The sequence below is a fragment of the Vombatus ursinus genome, unplaced genomic scaffold (genome assembly GCF_900497805.2).
Source record: "Vombatus ursinus unplaced genomic scaffold, bare-nosed wombat genome assembly UNPS02014863.1, whole genome shotgun sequence".
Taxonomy (NCBI): domain Eukaryota; kingdom Metazoa; phylum Chordata; class Mammalia; order Diprotodontia; family Vombatidae; genus Vombatus; species Vombatus ursinus.
The window spans coordinates 11,694,001-11,711,386 of record NW_020954641.1 but is presented as its reverse complement, the minus strand read 5'-3'; the positions used below and the strand labels follow the sequence as shown (position 1 = coordinate 11,711,386).

The following is a 17,386-nucleotide window of genomic DNA, read 5'->3' as shown; positions in this document are numbered from 1 at the left end:
CCAGTCCAGCTTTTAGTGTGTGTGTGTGTATGTGTATGTTTTCTTTTAAATCCATAAGGTAATTGGTTTTCTGGAGGGCTAACCAAATTTCTCCAATTTAATTTGCAAAGATGCTCCATGAGGATCCATTACAGCACATACTGTCCTGCAGATTGGATTAGTGGCCTCTCTGGGGCTGCTGATTTCTGAATTGAAAAGCGTGGCCCTGGCCAGTATAACCCGATTACCTGAGCAGCGGAACTTCTTGCTCTTGATTTGGCTGATGCGCTTGTTGGCGAGGCGCCTTGGGCTGCTGCAGCGGGCCCCGCTCGTCTCGATTGGGTTATCCTGGAGGTAGTCAGCCAGCCACTTCAAGTGGCAGTCGCACACAAATGGGTTTTGGGCTAAATGTCTGAGAGAGAGAGAGAGAGAGAGAGAGAGAGAGAGAGAGAGAGAGAGAGACAGGGCGGTTAATTAGGAATGACCTGTGACGCCACGCCCATTGCTCTCTCTCCTCGTGCTGGAGTAATAGAATTCCAAGCTCCCACCACTCTTGCCCCCTGCCAGAGATGGGAGGGGGAGAGGATATAGGAAGGTGGGGGCTTGCTTTCAGACATGACTTATGGAGGGGGCACTAGGAGGCCTGTTACATAGAAATGGCAAACATGAGAAGAACTGGCAGTTACTTTCCAGGTGCTCATTCTCCAGTCTTCTCACCCATCCTCCTATACTCTACAGCTTTGCATGGCCCCTGTGTCAGGATGTATTTCTCAGCCTACCCCAAACCCATGGAATTCTCTATAGCCAAGCCAGGCTTTATTTGTTAGGGCCTGCGTCTGATTGCTGTGAGAATATGTATCGCACAAAACAATCCCAGAAGGCTTCCATATAATTAATAATTCAATTAGTTAACAAACATTTATGAAGCACCTACTATGTTCTAGGCACTGTGCTAAACTCACATTTAAACAGTGCTGCAAAGCATTATTTCATGTTCCTTATAGGAGCCCTCTAAGATAGGGGGGCCAGGATTTGTTTGCAGCTCTTAATAAGTTCACTTAAAAACATGAAGACATCTCCCCAGTCCTTGGAGTGAATGGCTAACCAGGAGGTGTTGGAGAGTAGAGAGCTGGCCAGCTGAATGCTTATCTTCTAAGAGAGCACATTAATCCTGTGTATTGGGTAGCCTTGGTGACTGGGTTTTGGGGTGCTCCTGATCAGCTTAGTGTCTACTGTAGGTTCCCACATGCTTGTAGCTCTTCCCAGAGACCCACACCACCAAGGCCCATGTACTCACAGTGTCTGGATGGACTGCAGAGGAGCAAAGAGACCTTTGCTGATGGTTTGCAGTTTATTGTCATACAGGGAGAGCAGGTGGAGGTTATGCAGATCTTGGAATGTGTTTACCCGTAGACAGTTGATCTTGTTGGCATTGAGAAGCCTGGAAGCAGAGGAGGGGTTTATAAACTAACTAAAGAAGGCTAAGTTTGGGGCAGGTAGAAAAGCTCCAAATACTCTTTATTATAAGAACTTTGGGCTTCTGCTGCTCTTGAGGGAAGAGTTATAACCATGAGGCCATCCATAAAGCCTTCAAATCAAGCCATCAGCAAGCATTTATTAAGTTTCTACTATGTGCCAGGTACTGACCACACAAAGAAAAGGATGAAACTATACATACACACACACAAACATGATCACACACATGCCAAATAACAGAAAAAACAGTCACAGGTGTATATAGCCTAATACACCAGTGTTTATAATAATAATAGCCAATATCCATCCATCCATCCATCCATCCATTCATCCATCTATCCATCCATCCATCTATTGTTCTATGTTTTACAAACTGTTTTATAAACATTAACTTACTTGATTCTCACAACAACCCTGTGGAGTAGATGTTATTACTAGCAACCTTTTATAGATGAAGAAGCTAAATAGCTTCCAGTTTTGGAATTCAGAGATCAGGAAATTCTGTAGCTAGTTAATCTAAAATCCTTATTTTACCTATGAGGAAATTGAAGTCCAAGGATGTTAAGTGACTTGCTCAAAGTTCCACATATAATGTTAGAAGCAGGATTTGAACCCAAGTCTTCCAATCCTAGAGTTAATGTTCTTTCCACTGTACCACGTTATCTCTCTACACACAGACAGGCAATGGTTTTTTCAAAGAGCGTTCCCTACAGTTTGGGAAGACCAGTCCAACCAAGTTTGTTGGATCATAGATCCTAAGGCCTTCTTGGAGTTGTGCCTCTTGGCTGAGGGTCTGGTCCACAGATAGGGTGTTATAAATGTCTGAGCAACAAGCTCGGAGTCTATTCTAGGAGGGGCATTATATCAAGGTTCTTTGGTCTAAAATTATTTTCTTAATGAATTTACCTGGGACTGATTGTTCTACGTTGGATAACAAAGATAAGGACTTAAAAACAAAACAAAACAAAAATGTACTTTCTCTTCAGAGGGATAGTTGTTTAAAGGAGGTTTAACTTGTCCGCCCTGATGTGAATGGCTGTTTAACTCCTTGGTAAGTGGCCATATAACCCACAGACTGGTGACCATAGAATGTATCTAGAGACTCTTAAACTAAGATCCATCAGTGATCAAAGGAGTATGGGAGACATGGAGTTAACAGGGTTGACACACCTGCTTTCATGGGCCAATCACTCTATCTGAGCCATTCACTGAAATGGAATTTCAGTCTCCATCTGACTTAGGGTACAATCTCCTAGCTGGTCTCCCTGAGTCCAACTTCTCCCCTCCCCAATCCATCCTCTACAAAGCTAGCAAAGTAATCTTCCAACACACAAGCCCTGCCTTGTCTCCTGAACAACCTTCAGTGGCTTCTTATTCTCACTAGGATAAAATATAAGCTTCCCAGCTGAGCATTTGAGGCCATCTACAAACTGGCTCTGCCTGACCTTTCCATTTATTATTTTACATGACTCCCCTTCACACATTCTACCTTAGAGCTAAGCTGGCTCACTTGCTGTTGCCCAAACAGCCCATCTTACACATCCATGTATTCTGAAAGCTATCCCCCATGCACTTCATCCTAATGAATCAATATGGCTCAGCAAAGGTGCTTCAGGAAGCCTTTCCTGACAACTCACTTCCCTGTCTCATTGTTATTGATCTAGCCCCTCCTCAAAATCATCTTGTACTTATTTGTGTTCAAGTTGTATCTTAGCCCTGCCCCATTGGAATGTAAGCTCCTTGACGGTGGAGGCCTATTTTGTTTTTGTTTCTTTATTCCTAGCACATAGCACAAAGCCTTGCACATAGTAGATATATAATATTTATTGAATTTAACTGAATGTATAGGTGAGAAAACTGACTCACCATGTATTCTCCAGATATATAAGGCCAGCATAGGGAGTGATACATAAAACTACCCATGACTAATGGACAAAATCCCAGGGCACTCATTTAGTTTTACCCTGCAGCTAAGAATTGTTTATGTGTGTTGGAGTGCTTTTATAATTTTCTGAGTCCTCATGTACATTATCTAATTTAATTCTCATAACAACCATACACGGGCATTCAGGGCTGGTATCAACTTTTACAGATAAGATAATTGACTCTGGAGAGGTTAAATAACTTGCTCAAGGTTACACAGGAAATTAAGTGACAAAGTTAGAACTTGAATGCAGACCTCTTGACTCTATTAGTTACGGTGCTGCAATGATACAGCATTAGAGTTTTATAACATAGATTATTCTGTTACATTTTTATGGCATCCATTAGCTTCTCCGTACTGTGGATTTTGGAGGTTTTCCATGACATCTATTTCTGTCTCCCTGTTCATACTGTTCTCAGCTTTTTTCCCCTGCTAAGGGCATTCTATGCCAGTCACTACCAAACCCTCCCCTCTTCTTAAATTTCCTATTACTCTCAAGGGCACCACCAACACCCTAGATACCAAGGCTCAAAACCTTGGTGTCATTCTTAACTCCTCATCTCAAACTCAAATCTTGTTTTTCATCTTTGCAACCTGGCTCAGATGTACTCTTTTCTCCATTCACACAACCCCCTCTCATCACCTCTTGCCTGGGCTTCCTGAGTCTCCCTGCCTCCAGGCTCTCTCTACTCCAATCCATCCTCCATTCAGATTCCAAAGTAATTTATTCAGTGCACAGGTCTAACCATACTCAATAAATTTCAGCTGATTACTGAACTCCAAATACAAAATCCTCTGTTTGGCATTTAATGCCCTTCACAACCTACTCCTTACATACCTTTCCAGTCTTTTTATATTTTACTTCCCTCCATACCCATTATCCATTATCGATAATCCAATTGCATTGGCCTTGTGGCTTCTCATACACCACAGTCCATCTCTTGACTGTTCATTTGCACTGGTTATCCATGTCTAGAATGCTGTACCTCTTTACCTATGACTCCTAGCTTTCCTGGTTTTCTTCAAGACTCAGCTTAAATCTCACTTTCTATAGGAACCTTTCCTTTTCCTCACCCTGACTTTCAGGCCTTTCCCTTTGAGATTATCTTCCATATTCTCTCTCTCTCTCTCCTCCCTCCCTCTATAGATATCTCTATATCTTACATGCATAGCTATTTGCATGTTGTCTTCTCAGTTAGAATGTAATCTCTATGACTACATGAATCAACCATGTTTTTGCCTTTCTTTGTATTTCTGATGCTTATAGATTGGCTGGCACATATTAAGTGTTTAATAAATCGTTGCTGACTGACTATTTTATCCCATAAACTCTGGCCAAAGGCACCAATCATTTGAGCAAGAACACTTTTCGGATCCAAGAATGACCTTTTCAAGTAGGGAACAAGTCAGAACAAACTGGAGGATGAGGGGATTCAGAAATAACTTGGATTTACTGGTTGGGAACATTAACAAAAATTCTTAAAAAAAAAAAACAAAAAAGATTGCACCTTCAGGGGAAAAAATGTATTATATAAACAAATCATTTAAAAACTGACTTGCCTAGAACTTCTGGAGAAATTAGTTTGGGTTTTTTAAGGAGAGCTGGAACCATTTGATGAGGAATTTGGGGTTCTGCAGAAAGCTAGTCATTTTTCCTGGGCTGCTTTGAGGGTTCAGCTGTAATCTTTTCATTTCAGACTCATGGATCAATAGTAAAAGCGGAAGGATGGGATAGTGACTGTGAAATATCTCCCAGATGACAAGGCATCAGAAAGAAAGCATGGAAGAATTACTCTTAAAATGTACAGTGAAACTGGTCTAGATCCCAAAAGACATGGAACAAAAAAGGATGGAATATTCTTTCTTTTTCTTTCTTTCTTAGATTTCTTGACTCTTGAAGGTGGCAAACATAGGTGCAGATTAAGATGCAGGAAAGCCACTTAGTCTTAGGGTATGCCAGTTCTAAAGTCTAGGGAAAGCCTAAACTTACCAGCTCCGACCAGGTGACAAGGTCACAAAGTCTGTGCCTCCACCCTATCTCTTCTTTCTGAGGGAGCCTTTACTTGGTCAGGCCAACTCAATTCTCCTGTTTAACAACCTATGAGCTTTCTGGGCTGCTGGTACGGAACTAGGACATTTAAAAAGAAATGCTTTTTAGCAAACTTGGAGTAAAGAGAATTACTCAACAGAGGAATCAGCAGGTTTCCAAATTGGGAGCATCAGATCTAGAAAGTGGTCTTTTTGTTTTATGCACAGCCCTCTTTCTTCCTCTTCACTGGACTTTGCCATCTACTCTGCTACAGCACCTTCTGGATCACCAGGCCTCACTATGTGCCCTGCCACCTCACCCTAAGGGCAATCAGATCCCTCTATCTACTCTGCAGCCTAATCCTCTTCTTATTTTATTTCCTTCCATTAGAATGTGAGCTTCTTAAGAATTAAGGGACTATTTCTCTCTTTTATATTTGTATACTCAGAATTGAGCACATAATAAGCACTTAAATGCTTTTTATTCATTCATTCTGTTGAGTGCTGGGACACACTTTCAGGTCAGGGCTACTACAGTACTTTTTTTTTTTTAAGGACTGGTCTTTCCTACTTTGAAGTGTCTCACTGAACAACTAGTGCATGAAATATCCATTTTCTATTCCTCTTCCTACAGAGATCATTCAATATTTGCCTCTGGAGAGTGGCTACTTTTGCAAGCCTGGTGATCCACTCAGACAGGTATACCTGAAGTCCAGGTTAGCCCTGATGCAGTGTGGGGAATAGTGAAACAACAAGCAAGAGGTGATGAACTTGATCACTAGATCAAGCAATGAACAACCAGCAAGCGGGCAGCATCACTCAAGAAAGTAGCCTGCTTACTGCTGAGAATGCCGAGATCAAGGGAAGAAGATAGCCCCAAACTGGTACACCCAAAGCCTGAATGTGCTTCTGCAAAATGATGAGGGCTCCCTAATTGAATTATATGCAACAAGGAACAGTCAAAGATACTACTCTGAACTTCCTAAACGTAATAGGAAATAATTATCTTTGAGAGTACATAGAGTTTATAGGTATAAGTCTCCTTATTTTGCTCCCTTTGAACCCCACTCCTTTCCCCAAGCACTCTCTCCGTCCACCCACAATGCAATCAAAATGCAATGAAGACAGAAAAGCAGGACTACTTAATCAGGATGTGAAAGGGCACCGTTGCAAACTGAGATAATTTTAGAGGCTACTTGGGCAATTCTTGGATTCAGAAATCATACCCTGTACACTTGTATGCTGAATTTACAACAGTTACGGATAGGGAGGTCCAACATTCAAGAATCTGTGAATGCCTGCCTGATTATTCCTATTACACTTAAAAAACTGAGGCCCTGGGCCCCCAGGTCACAGGAGATTCGATCCCAGCTTCACCTGCTGCTGGACAGGGTTGGGGGTGGTATATCCTAAGTACTAAGAGTGACTTAATTATGCCAGAGTAAAGCTCAGTGGGATTGCCTGTGGGTCAGATCTTAGAGGAGAGAAGAATTAGTGGAGACCACCAGGAGGTAGCTGCTCTCCTCTTTGAGCTTTCTGAAGGCATCCCTAGTAGGCTACACTGTCTGCTCCTTGAGGGATAATGGGGCAATGATTTTAGGCTAAGAGTTGGGAAGGAGGAAAAGTGGTATTGGCAGTAGTTTTTGAGAAGTCATTTATTCTCCCTCTTCCCAGTCCCACCTTGAGGCAATATAGTATCTTCTGTTCTTAAAGATATTTACAGAGAGAGAATCGATTCCTTATTCTTTGGTCAACTCCCTGAAACTCAGTCACAGGGCAACTGTTTTTCTCAGAAGAGGAAGGGAAGCATAAGTAGGAGGAGGGATGGAGGCTGAGGGAGCCAGACGCCTTGGAAGTCAGGTATAATGGAAATGCCTCTCACTCAGTTCCCTTGAATAGGGGACTATCTTTGACTATCACCTAATACAGAAAGGAGGATGAATAATTTGGTACTATATGCCCATTCAAACCAAGTTACTGATTGCTATGTGATCAAAAACATGAACTACTCTCCTGTCACAGGAAATTAAGGGAAGGGGAATGTTAGAGAGTGGGGATAAAATTATGTCATCTTCTAAATTTGTTTCCCAGACCCAAACCTATGACGCACTATGCCTTCCTCCTTTCCTTGGAGTCCTTTTGATTTCCACGTATGCTGCGTGTCAAGAGGCATTAACACTCAAGGGCCCTGACTGAAAAAAAGTAATTGTGATGAGCCAGAGAATTAAGATCCAATTCCTACCATGACTTGTTGTTTTTGAGGAAAGTGAGGCAGAATGGGGAAGATGCTTAACAGAATGAAACCTGGAGCTCGAAAGTATTCATCCACAGTGTAAGCTCCGGCACACTTCCAGTTGGGCTGGGGATTGCCCTGAGAGTTAGAAGTTTCTGGCAGCCTCAATCTCTCCATGTGTACTCGCCATCATGACTCCTAAAGGCTCCCAAACATCTTGCATTCTCATTCTGTTCTATATCCAAATAAGATGGAGGCATCATTATCTCCAGCTCATGGTGTGGAAGATAAGGCCCATGCTGAGGTGTGAAAGATTACTTATCTATCTCCCTGACTCCCTAAGTAGACCAATGAAGCAAAAGATAACCTAGAATATTCCTGGCCAAAAACATGAGCAGGTCCAAGACCCACAGCTCCATCTGCACCTGCTGGTCCTGGCAACGTGTCCTTGGCAGTGACCCAGCCTGAGGGGCAGCAGAGAAACTTAAATCCAGGTCCCCATGGCAGCCAATTCATCAGCGGTTACACTAGGCCATTGCTGCAGGGTTTGGAAAACACAAACATCTGGAGCAAGGCTTAACACGTACAGGTTGTACTAAAATCACTTTGGCAACTGCAGTCATTCACATGTTGAATTAGTGGCTCTGAGCTATCATTCTGGACTATATTAATATTCTTCCCACCTGCCTGTCGATCGGTGGTAAGACGGCAGCACGGCTCCTATATAACAAACAATGTTTATCTGAAATGCAGTAAACAAATCCAGCCTCCCAAGTTCAAGGTCTAATCAGAAAGCTGATGTCTGGAGAGTTCAGTCCCCTTCCAGGGTAATAATTTCAATTCTAGGAAATGTTATTCTAGTAACAGGGAAGGCCCAAGGCTCCTGACATGGGAAATGCTTCACTAAAACCTCCCTCTTTCCCTAGAAGTCATTCCTCTGTTTCTGAAACACTAATAGGGACATAGGTAACTTGCAGAAGAAATTTGAGGTTGCCTGGAATCCAGCAAGGACCTTCCCTCAACAGTAATAATTGAAGAACTGTTTGAATTGGAAGCATTGGAAATACTCAGAATTAAAGGAAACCTTCTCACTGGTCTTCTGAGGCAGCAGGTGCAGAGAGAAGGGACATCTAATTTATGTGCATGCTGAATAGCTCTATTGTCTGGACTAGCGGAGAAGGCACAGCACAGGCACAGTGGGTATTCTAAAAGGCATGTGCCAATACTTGCTTCAGGCCCATACGGGAGAACTCAGAGTCACTCTCGCCTTGGCTTAACACCAAGTGCTGGGTAGATTACCTTTCCTGATGGAGAATGACTTTGCCTTCCTCACATTTCTTAGAGCCACATAGAACACCTCAGGCAGAGATGAGCATTATGTTCCCCTGAGGGAGACCAGTGGAAGCAAGTGAAGATCATCACTATTTTAGCTCCAGTCAATATTACAGGATGGTTATCAAAGAGTTATCCTGACAATTGAGGTAAGCAAATGAAAAAAACATGATGCCTGCTTGAGTGGCAAATATGGGTTTACTAAATAGAAATGCTCTTTCTTAGGCGATCTCAAAATGGCAATGGTAATAATAATGATAAGAATAATAATAATAACAATAATGATGATGATGACGATAATGATAATAATAGCTAGCATTTATATACCACTTTAACGTTTGCAAAGCATTTTATATATGTTATCTTATTTGATCCTCAAAACAATCTTGGGAGCCTAGGTGCTATTATCTCCCCCATTTTACAGGTGATGAAACTGAGGCTGGGAGAGATGAAATGATTTGCCCAGGTTCACATAGCTAGGAAGTGTCTGAGGTGGGATTTGATTTCAGATTTTCCTGAATCCAGGTCCAACATGTCAGCTGCTGTACCATCTAGCTATAGGGCAAGCTAAGGCTTAAAAGACCAACAGCACCTCCCACCGATGAAACAGGAGATGTATTTAGACTAAGGCTGAAGGAGTGTGACCCTTTCAGGGATGGTCTACACATAAGCCAATCAAATGACGAGCGTTTATTAAGTCCCTAGTATATGACAAAAATGCTAAGTGATCCCCACTGTGGGAAGGCTGTTTTTAGGTATTCAGAGGAATGTATAATCACAGAGCATAGTATACACACACATGTATATATACATACATGTATATATATATACATAGAGACTATATATACACATATAAACATACACATATATACATGCACATACATTTACATATATGGAGACAAGAGAAAGAATTACAGATTTGGAATCACAGGACCTGGGTTCAAATCTGCTCTGCTACTTACTACCTATATAATATTGGTTTGGTCACCTTATCTCTAGGGATGGCAGTCTCAAGGTAAAACAAGGGAGTTGGATTACATGACCTCTAATATGCCTTCCAACTCTAGATCTATGATCCCACAATCTATTGTAGAAGAATTCCAAACAGATAGCCAAAGAAAACTCACAGATTCATTTACCATTAGCTGGGACAGAGGAGCTGATGGTTGCCAGAGGCAGAGTCATGGGCACACTGGGATGCCCTGAGGGTTTCCATGAACTCTGATGAAATGAAAACCACAAGTGCATCAAAGTTGTCTGAAACACCAAGAAGAGAGCCTTTGGAAACCAGAGAATTTCCAAATTCCTGTTAGGAGACTCTGTGACTTGGATGTTAAGAGATGAAATGCCTTTGCCTAACTGTTTAAATAGGCGCTGGTTCTCCCTCATTTCTCCCCTAGCACATACTCAACGTGGATACTTTCTTTTCGATACCTAGATACTTTTCAAGCCATTCAGAGATGAGTAAACCATTAAATAATCAATTACTGCATCTGTAGTCATTCCAGTTATGTCTGTTACTATGAGGGCTTTCCATGGAGATAATACTTAAGAGTAATGTCATAATCAGCAGGTGGGCTAGGTATCTTTCCATAAGGAAGCATTATGGAAAGTGAATTTATCAGGCATAAAAGAAATCTAAGAAGTCAACTGCCCTGACTGCTTTCAGATATGAGAGAAATTTAGACCTAGAGGGCAGAGTTAGAAGCAGGACAAAGAAGGTATAAGCAAGCAAGTTAAGATTTGATGGAAGGAAAAACTTCCTAATAATTATAAAAATTTCTAAGAGTAGAATGAGATATCGCAGGGGTGGGGAGGGAGGATACTTCAGACCGGAGGTCTGCAAGCCAAGGCTGCATTACCACTTGCTGGGTGTGTTGCAGTGAGTGTTCTTTTCAGATGTGAATTAGACTAGATGGCTAATGGTGTCCTTTCCACCATTGGAAATTCTATGAGTCGGTGTGAGGATGCCCAGGGAAAAAAGCCAGAGCCACAAAACTACAAAGACTCTAGGGGTAGCTCACTTTCATACTGGGATGAGGACTAACAGCAATACATTTAGGAATGAAAAGAATGACTAACAAACACCCAACTCTATTGATTTTGCAGGGTTTAAGCCATGGGAATCCTGATTGTATCTTCAACTATGCTTTGCAGACTAGGTTGCAATGGGACTCAAAGAGGGGTTGCCAATATTATCTGTCAAACTTGCAGAGAGAAGACAAGCAGGAAGAAGTTATATTTTTGCAAAATCTGCCTTGATTGGCACATTTCTTGGCAAACTTCAACATTCTCGAATGGTCTTGTCTGCCTTCCAAGAAAACTGAAGGACAGGTGGACTAGGTTGCCTTAATTTATTCCAGCCCCAAGACAGCGCAACATCAGTTTAAGATCTCCTGGAATGGCTGTAAAATACAATGTGGCTAACATTCATGTGAAAACTCCCACCTCAAATTAATGCCCTCTCCACTTGAGTGAGTTTCCTACATATGCCATGCAATCAATGAGAATTGAACGAATGCTATTTATTCCCCCCTGGAGCTGTTACAACAGTGCTAGCAGCTGCCCGTCAGTAGAGCAAATTACAGTCCCATTGACACGGTGACCGATTTTCCTGGTTTAATGATGAATTGTACTCTGAGAAGAGAGCCCTAGTCAGGCACCTGCTTCAAGGGCAGTTGTGACCTGATCTCACTTATGGTTTTCTGTGTGTACAGCCATTAGCATCGTAGACTTCCTTCCTTTGGATTCAGGCAAATAGCAGTGTGTTAGTAATAAATGATAATGATGGATAATGCAATTGCAATATGATGAAACTCCTCAGTTACATCTCTCTGTTTCATATATAGGGAAGGATCAGAGGTGAATTAACCCGAAACTGGAAGCATATGTCTGGTAGGCCTTTCCTTATCTGAGAAGAGACTTTAGTCTAGCAGCTTTTTCCTGGGAGATACAGAAGATCTCACTGTTGTGGAAGAGACCTTCTCACCATATTTCTTCTCTACTGCTACCTGGAGGACCATCCTCAATTCTGAGCATTTTAGTACAAGAAGTTAAAAAGCTAGAAAGCCTTTGGAGCAGTAGTCCTCAAGTCTTTTGGTCTCTGGACCCATTTATATTCTTATTAAGGACCCCAAAGAACTTTTGGTTATGTGGGTTATATCTATTGGTATTTACCATATTTGAAATTAAAACTTCATAGTATTATTATGAAAATAGTTTTGACCTTGGGAATTCCATGAAAGGGTCTCAGGTTCCCCTAGGAGTTTCCATACCACATTTTGTTAATCACTGCTTTAGAAGAAGACAACCAGAATGGTAAGAAACCAACTTATTTGAGGAATAGTTGGAGAAGCTGGTAATGAGAAGGCAAAGGGGAGACATGCTTCCTGTCTTCAAATACCTGGTAGGCTGTTATACAAAAGAGGGTGGACCAAGGGATGGAAGTTACATAGAATCAGACCACTCAATATAAAAAAGATTAAAAAATACCTGGAGCTGTCCGACACTGGAACAGGCTGCTTCATGAGGAAATCAGCCCCATCACTGGGAGGTTTTAAACAGAGGCTCAAAAATTATTTACCAAGGGAAGCTGTGGAAGGGGTTCTTCAACTCTATAAATGGCTGAACTAGATCAGGAGTCTTTAGCCTTTTTTGTGTCATGGATCCCTTTGGCAATCTGGTGAAGCCTATAGATCCCTTCTCAGAATAATGTTTTTAAATGCATAAAATAAAATACATAAGATTACAAAGGCAATCAATGACATTGAAATAAAGATGTAGACTTTTTTCCATCCAATTTCAAGTACCCCAAGAAATTTATCCAGAGATTCTTTGAACAGATTAAATTTTTCAAGAACCACTCAACTCCTTGATTGAGAATTCTGAGAAAGGACTTTAAGATTTGTCCTGCATGAGGAAACACAATGGAGACTATCATTCCATGAAAGACAGCGAATCATGGGCTCAGAGGCCATCTTCCAGGAGTGCCAGGGCCCATCACACAACATGCATCTTCAGAAGGTTCAGCCAAACAACAAATATGAACTATTCAACTGTAAGTGGGTGAAAAAGTATTTTGCACATTTTAAAGCATTCTATAAATGTCAGTAGGTGTTATTATCATTATCATTATCATCACCATCATTATCATTATTATTATCATTACCATTATCATCATCATCACCATTACCACCTTTGGGTATCAGCCCAATATAAGATGACTAAAAAAAAATCATTCAGAAAAGCTAGTTACTGGTGAATCCTACAGCACTATTGAAATGGCCTGAAAAATAGAGAGACAGGGATAAGTAAACACAATAGCACCACATTTGCAATGACTAACTTTTATACTTCTCTGCCTTATGAGGCTTAGCTACAGTCAGCAATGCCCCACAGACCACTAGGAAAGGTCTCAGAGCATAGTGAGAAAAAATAATCAACCCTACCAAAGAACTGCCCATCAAAGCGGAGAAAATTTCCCAGACTACCAGGATATTCTAATCAAGAATCTTCTTATCAGTGTGTCTCCAGTCTAACATGGAGAAATCCAATCTAAAGCTTACTGAATGCTAAATTAGATCTAATCAGGACCTGCTTCTGAACTGTTCGATAGCAGGCCAAAAAAACTCCAACAAACCCCACCCCCCAAAACCAGTGACTGCTACTTGAGTGTCAGGAGTTCTCTTCTCATGGGAAAAAGGAGAGAATTCAAGTTGTACCAAACCCTGGTGAGATTTTAACCTGAGAATGAGCTATTCAATTTTACCTTCTCCAAATGACAATATTAAGCATGAATTACCTAATAATGAATGGAATGACCCTCAAATGTCTACCCACCTTACAGTCAAATGATCCACAAGGATCTCCTAGTTATGCTCTTTTCTACGTTTCTGTGCCCTTTCCTCTCTAATCTTCCCACTCCCATACATGCATATTTAAAATAGACACCCACACCAACATACAGGGTTACCAAAATCCCAAATCTACCGTGAGACAGGATAATACTGTCACTCTTCTTCCAAGGGATTGATAGCCACAGTTAACTAGCCTTATGTTAGCGGTTCTATCTTACAGCTAATTTTTTTTTTTTTTTGCTATAAGCAAAACTCACCATCTGCCATTCACCCAACTTCACGTAGAGCCCCTGCCTGTCATTCTAACAAACAGCTGTAAAGGCTCCATGGGGCTGAGCCCATGGCACATTGAGGGGGAGGGGAACAGCAAAGTAAAGATGAGCAGGACTTGAAAATTTTCTCTCTTATTTTCTGATCAGAAATAGACGTGACTATTGCTTTGACAGATGTGGCATCAAATCAGGTTATGAGGGAGCTTCATGGGAGTCCAGTTTCCAACGTAAAATTTTCTTGGGGCTATTCCTGGAACTGTCTCTAGGTTTTCATGATCTGCCCCCTGGAGCAGGAGATGGACACATCAAGAAAAGTTGTGAAAAGTAGAGAGGAAAATTTCATATCATCTTTCCCATGGAGCTTCTCCCAGGAAGCTTTTAAATGACCATTCCCTTGAATTTGATTGTTTGATTCTCCTTTCCCTAATCTTTCCCCTTGCCCTTGTCTTGTCCCCTCAAATCTAACTCTTAAAAAACATCCTTTAGACCTTGGCTCAGATTTCTTGCCTGGAAATTTTCACTATTTTTAATGTCAGCAACAATCCTTCAATTAGCTTTCTCACTTATGCATGTTACAACTATTGACTGCTGGGTCTGAGCTGGCCCACCATTTCACCTCTAGGAGAGCCATGACTTTGTAAGTAATAGATAAAACTTAAAACCACCTGCATTAAAGCATACATATTTTTGAACACTTCCTGTTTATTGAACCAGTGTAGGTCTGCACCATAAGAGACTTCAGACAATGTGACCCTAATTTGATTGGTGACTGTGAGATAGTAATGTAACATCTGATACTTCATATCCTCATCTGTAAAGGAGGCAGAAAAAGACCAAAGAAACCTCCCAGGGGTGCTGTTAGGGAAAGTGATGATCACACATCTATCTGTATATATTAGCTATGTGCATTTATAGATATGTATCCCTATTTTCAGATGGAAACTAACCCCTGGGGCTGGGACTGACCAGTGATCCTTAAATATGACTTTGTGTATATGTGTCTCTGCATGTATGGGGGCAGGCACACACACCAGGCAATGGATGTGCATCATCCATTACAACAAATACAGCAAACCTGTATTAAATACTTACTGTAGGTAGAACACTTTACTAAGTTTAGATAACATACAGTCTTTTCCCTCAGGGAGCTTATAGTGTAGAAAGGGATGAGCCACCGACTTGGGCAGCTGTAATGTACAGCATGATGAGACAACTATGTGGGGTCTTTGGGGAGGGGGTTGTTACTAGCTGGAAGGATTAGGAAAGACTTCTTTGAAGAGGTGACATTTGAATTGGACTTTAAAGGATGGGTAAGAATGCAACAGGCAAAATTTTTAAGTGTTTTTGGTCTGAGTAAGAGTCAGAGCAAAGTCACAGAGGCCTAAAAGGTCAATGAGTTATCCTGTGTAACTAGAAAGTAGAATGTATAGAAAGAAGTCATTTGAAATAGTGAGGTAGCATGATATAGTACATAGACATCTGGTCTGAGAGCCAGAAAACCTGGATTCAAGTTTCACCTCTGATACATATTGGCTGTGCTTTCTCAAATAGGTCACTTGACCTCTCCTATGCAATTTTATAAGACTACTGCAGAACAACTGGAGATCTGCATCAGCTCACAACAGCTTCTATTCCTACATCAGGCATTTACTAGTCATGCAAATTAGTGCAAGTCGCCTAACTGTCTGCCTCAGTGTCTTTACCTGTAAAATGGAGAAAATAATAGCACTTGCCTCCCAGGGTTGTTGTGAAGATAAAATGAAATAATACATGTAAAGCACTTTGCATGCCCTAAAGCACTATATAAATTGTTTTCATTATTATTATTATTATTATTCATTTCCTCTCCAGGAGTTCCCTATACCAATAAAATCACAAGTCCAGCTCCCCCCCCCCCAAAAAAGTCTAGGAAGTTATGGTGCCATTAGGTTATGGAGACCCTCAAATGCTAGGCAGGAAAAGGAGTCTAAACTCTATTCAATAAATAATAGGGAGCCACTGAAGATTCTGAGAAGAGAAGTAACGTATATGAATGTGTGTGTGTGTGTGTGTGTGTGTGTGCACGTGCGTGGTATGTAGTTTATATTTATGTTAATAGATATAGTTTATATCTATGGTGCCAAGTGTTTCATAAGCATAATCATTTATAAATCAGGAGTCACTCTGAATAGATGATAAAAATCCTGTAATGCACCAAAATGACAACTTTTCTTCTGTTTCTTCACATTAACTAGCTGAAAATCCCGATTACTGCCTTCAAACATCATTAGCTCCAATGACCAAGATAAATGCAAATAGATGATACACAGTTGCAAATTCTATCCAATGAATCTTCCTTTCAACGCTGTGACTATTTTCCTCTCTAGCTATCTCTGACAGATTGATCCCCATCACCTAATGACCATCCCACCCATGAATGGTTCTGCATCTCCCCATTTCTATTCCCAAACACATATATCAAGGTACCAAAAAATCTCAGAACAGTCTTAGTTTCCAATATAGAATGTGGTGTTGTAACTGTTTTCTGATTCTAAAACCTCTGGTATTATTACCATCAAGACATTTCCCTGTTTGAGTAAGGATCTTTATTTTTCACCTTCAACCTGTATTTCTGGGGCCAATTGTGGGATTCATAAACCTATTGAGAGTAATAACGGGTACCTTGGCTTTCTGGTTTTTTTGGACAGCCACCTGACCTTATCCCTTCACCTCCTGGTTGTCTGGTACCCTCCAAAGAAAAGCACTAATGCTAGAGATGGAGGGATAGGCAACTAAACACCTTTGTTCTTTCAGGCACAAGTTTAGGTAAAGGGCCAAGAGTTCTATTCTGAAATCAAAGTCTGAGTCTGCCAATTGTCTTGTTCGTAGAGCAATGACCAAGTGAGAAGGATAGAGGTCATACTCACAGCAACTGCAGGGACACCAGTCCATCAAATAAGCCCTTGGCAATCTCGGTGATCTTGTTTCCATAGAGAACTCTGAGGGAGAGAGGGAGAGAGCATCAGTCACCATTGCCTTCATGGTTATCTTCCACTCACCCTATGCGATTCCTGCTTTGATTGAGCTTGTAATCCATGCCTGCCTTCCGAGGGCATTCTATTTCTTCACTGATCTGACTTTGCTCCAGCAGGACATATGGCTTTCACAGAGATGCTAGGATTCACAGCCAAGAACCTCATGTCAAAATGAGTCTGTTACACAGGAGCTGTCTATTAGCCAAATATCCTTTCTTCTTTCTCTCTACTTTGAATATCATTCCTACCTTTCACCTCTACAGGTAACCTGT

General features: G+C 41.2%; 1 protein-coding gene across 1 annotated transcript in view; it reads right to left on the bottom strand.

Moving 5' to 3' along the window:
• The window catches only part of SLIT3 (slit guidance ligand 3), a 722,516-nt gene that overhangs the window by 124,120 nt on the left and 581,010 nt on the right, over positions 1 to 17,386 (bottom strand). The window contains exons 9-11 of the mRNA XM_027841688.1: positions 17,007 to 17,078; positions 1,277 to 1,420; positions 228 to 391 (exon numbers count right to left, since the gene is read on the bottom strand). Coding sequence (XP_027697489.1) covers positions 228 to 391; positions 1,277 to 1,420; positions 17,007 to 17,078 — 380 coding nt within the window. The remainder of the gene's footprint in view (positions 1 to 227; positions 392 to 1,276; positions 1,421 to 17,006; positions 17,079 to 17,386) is intronic.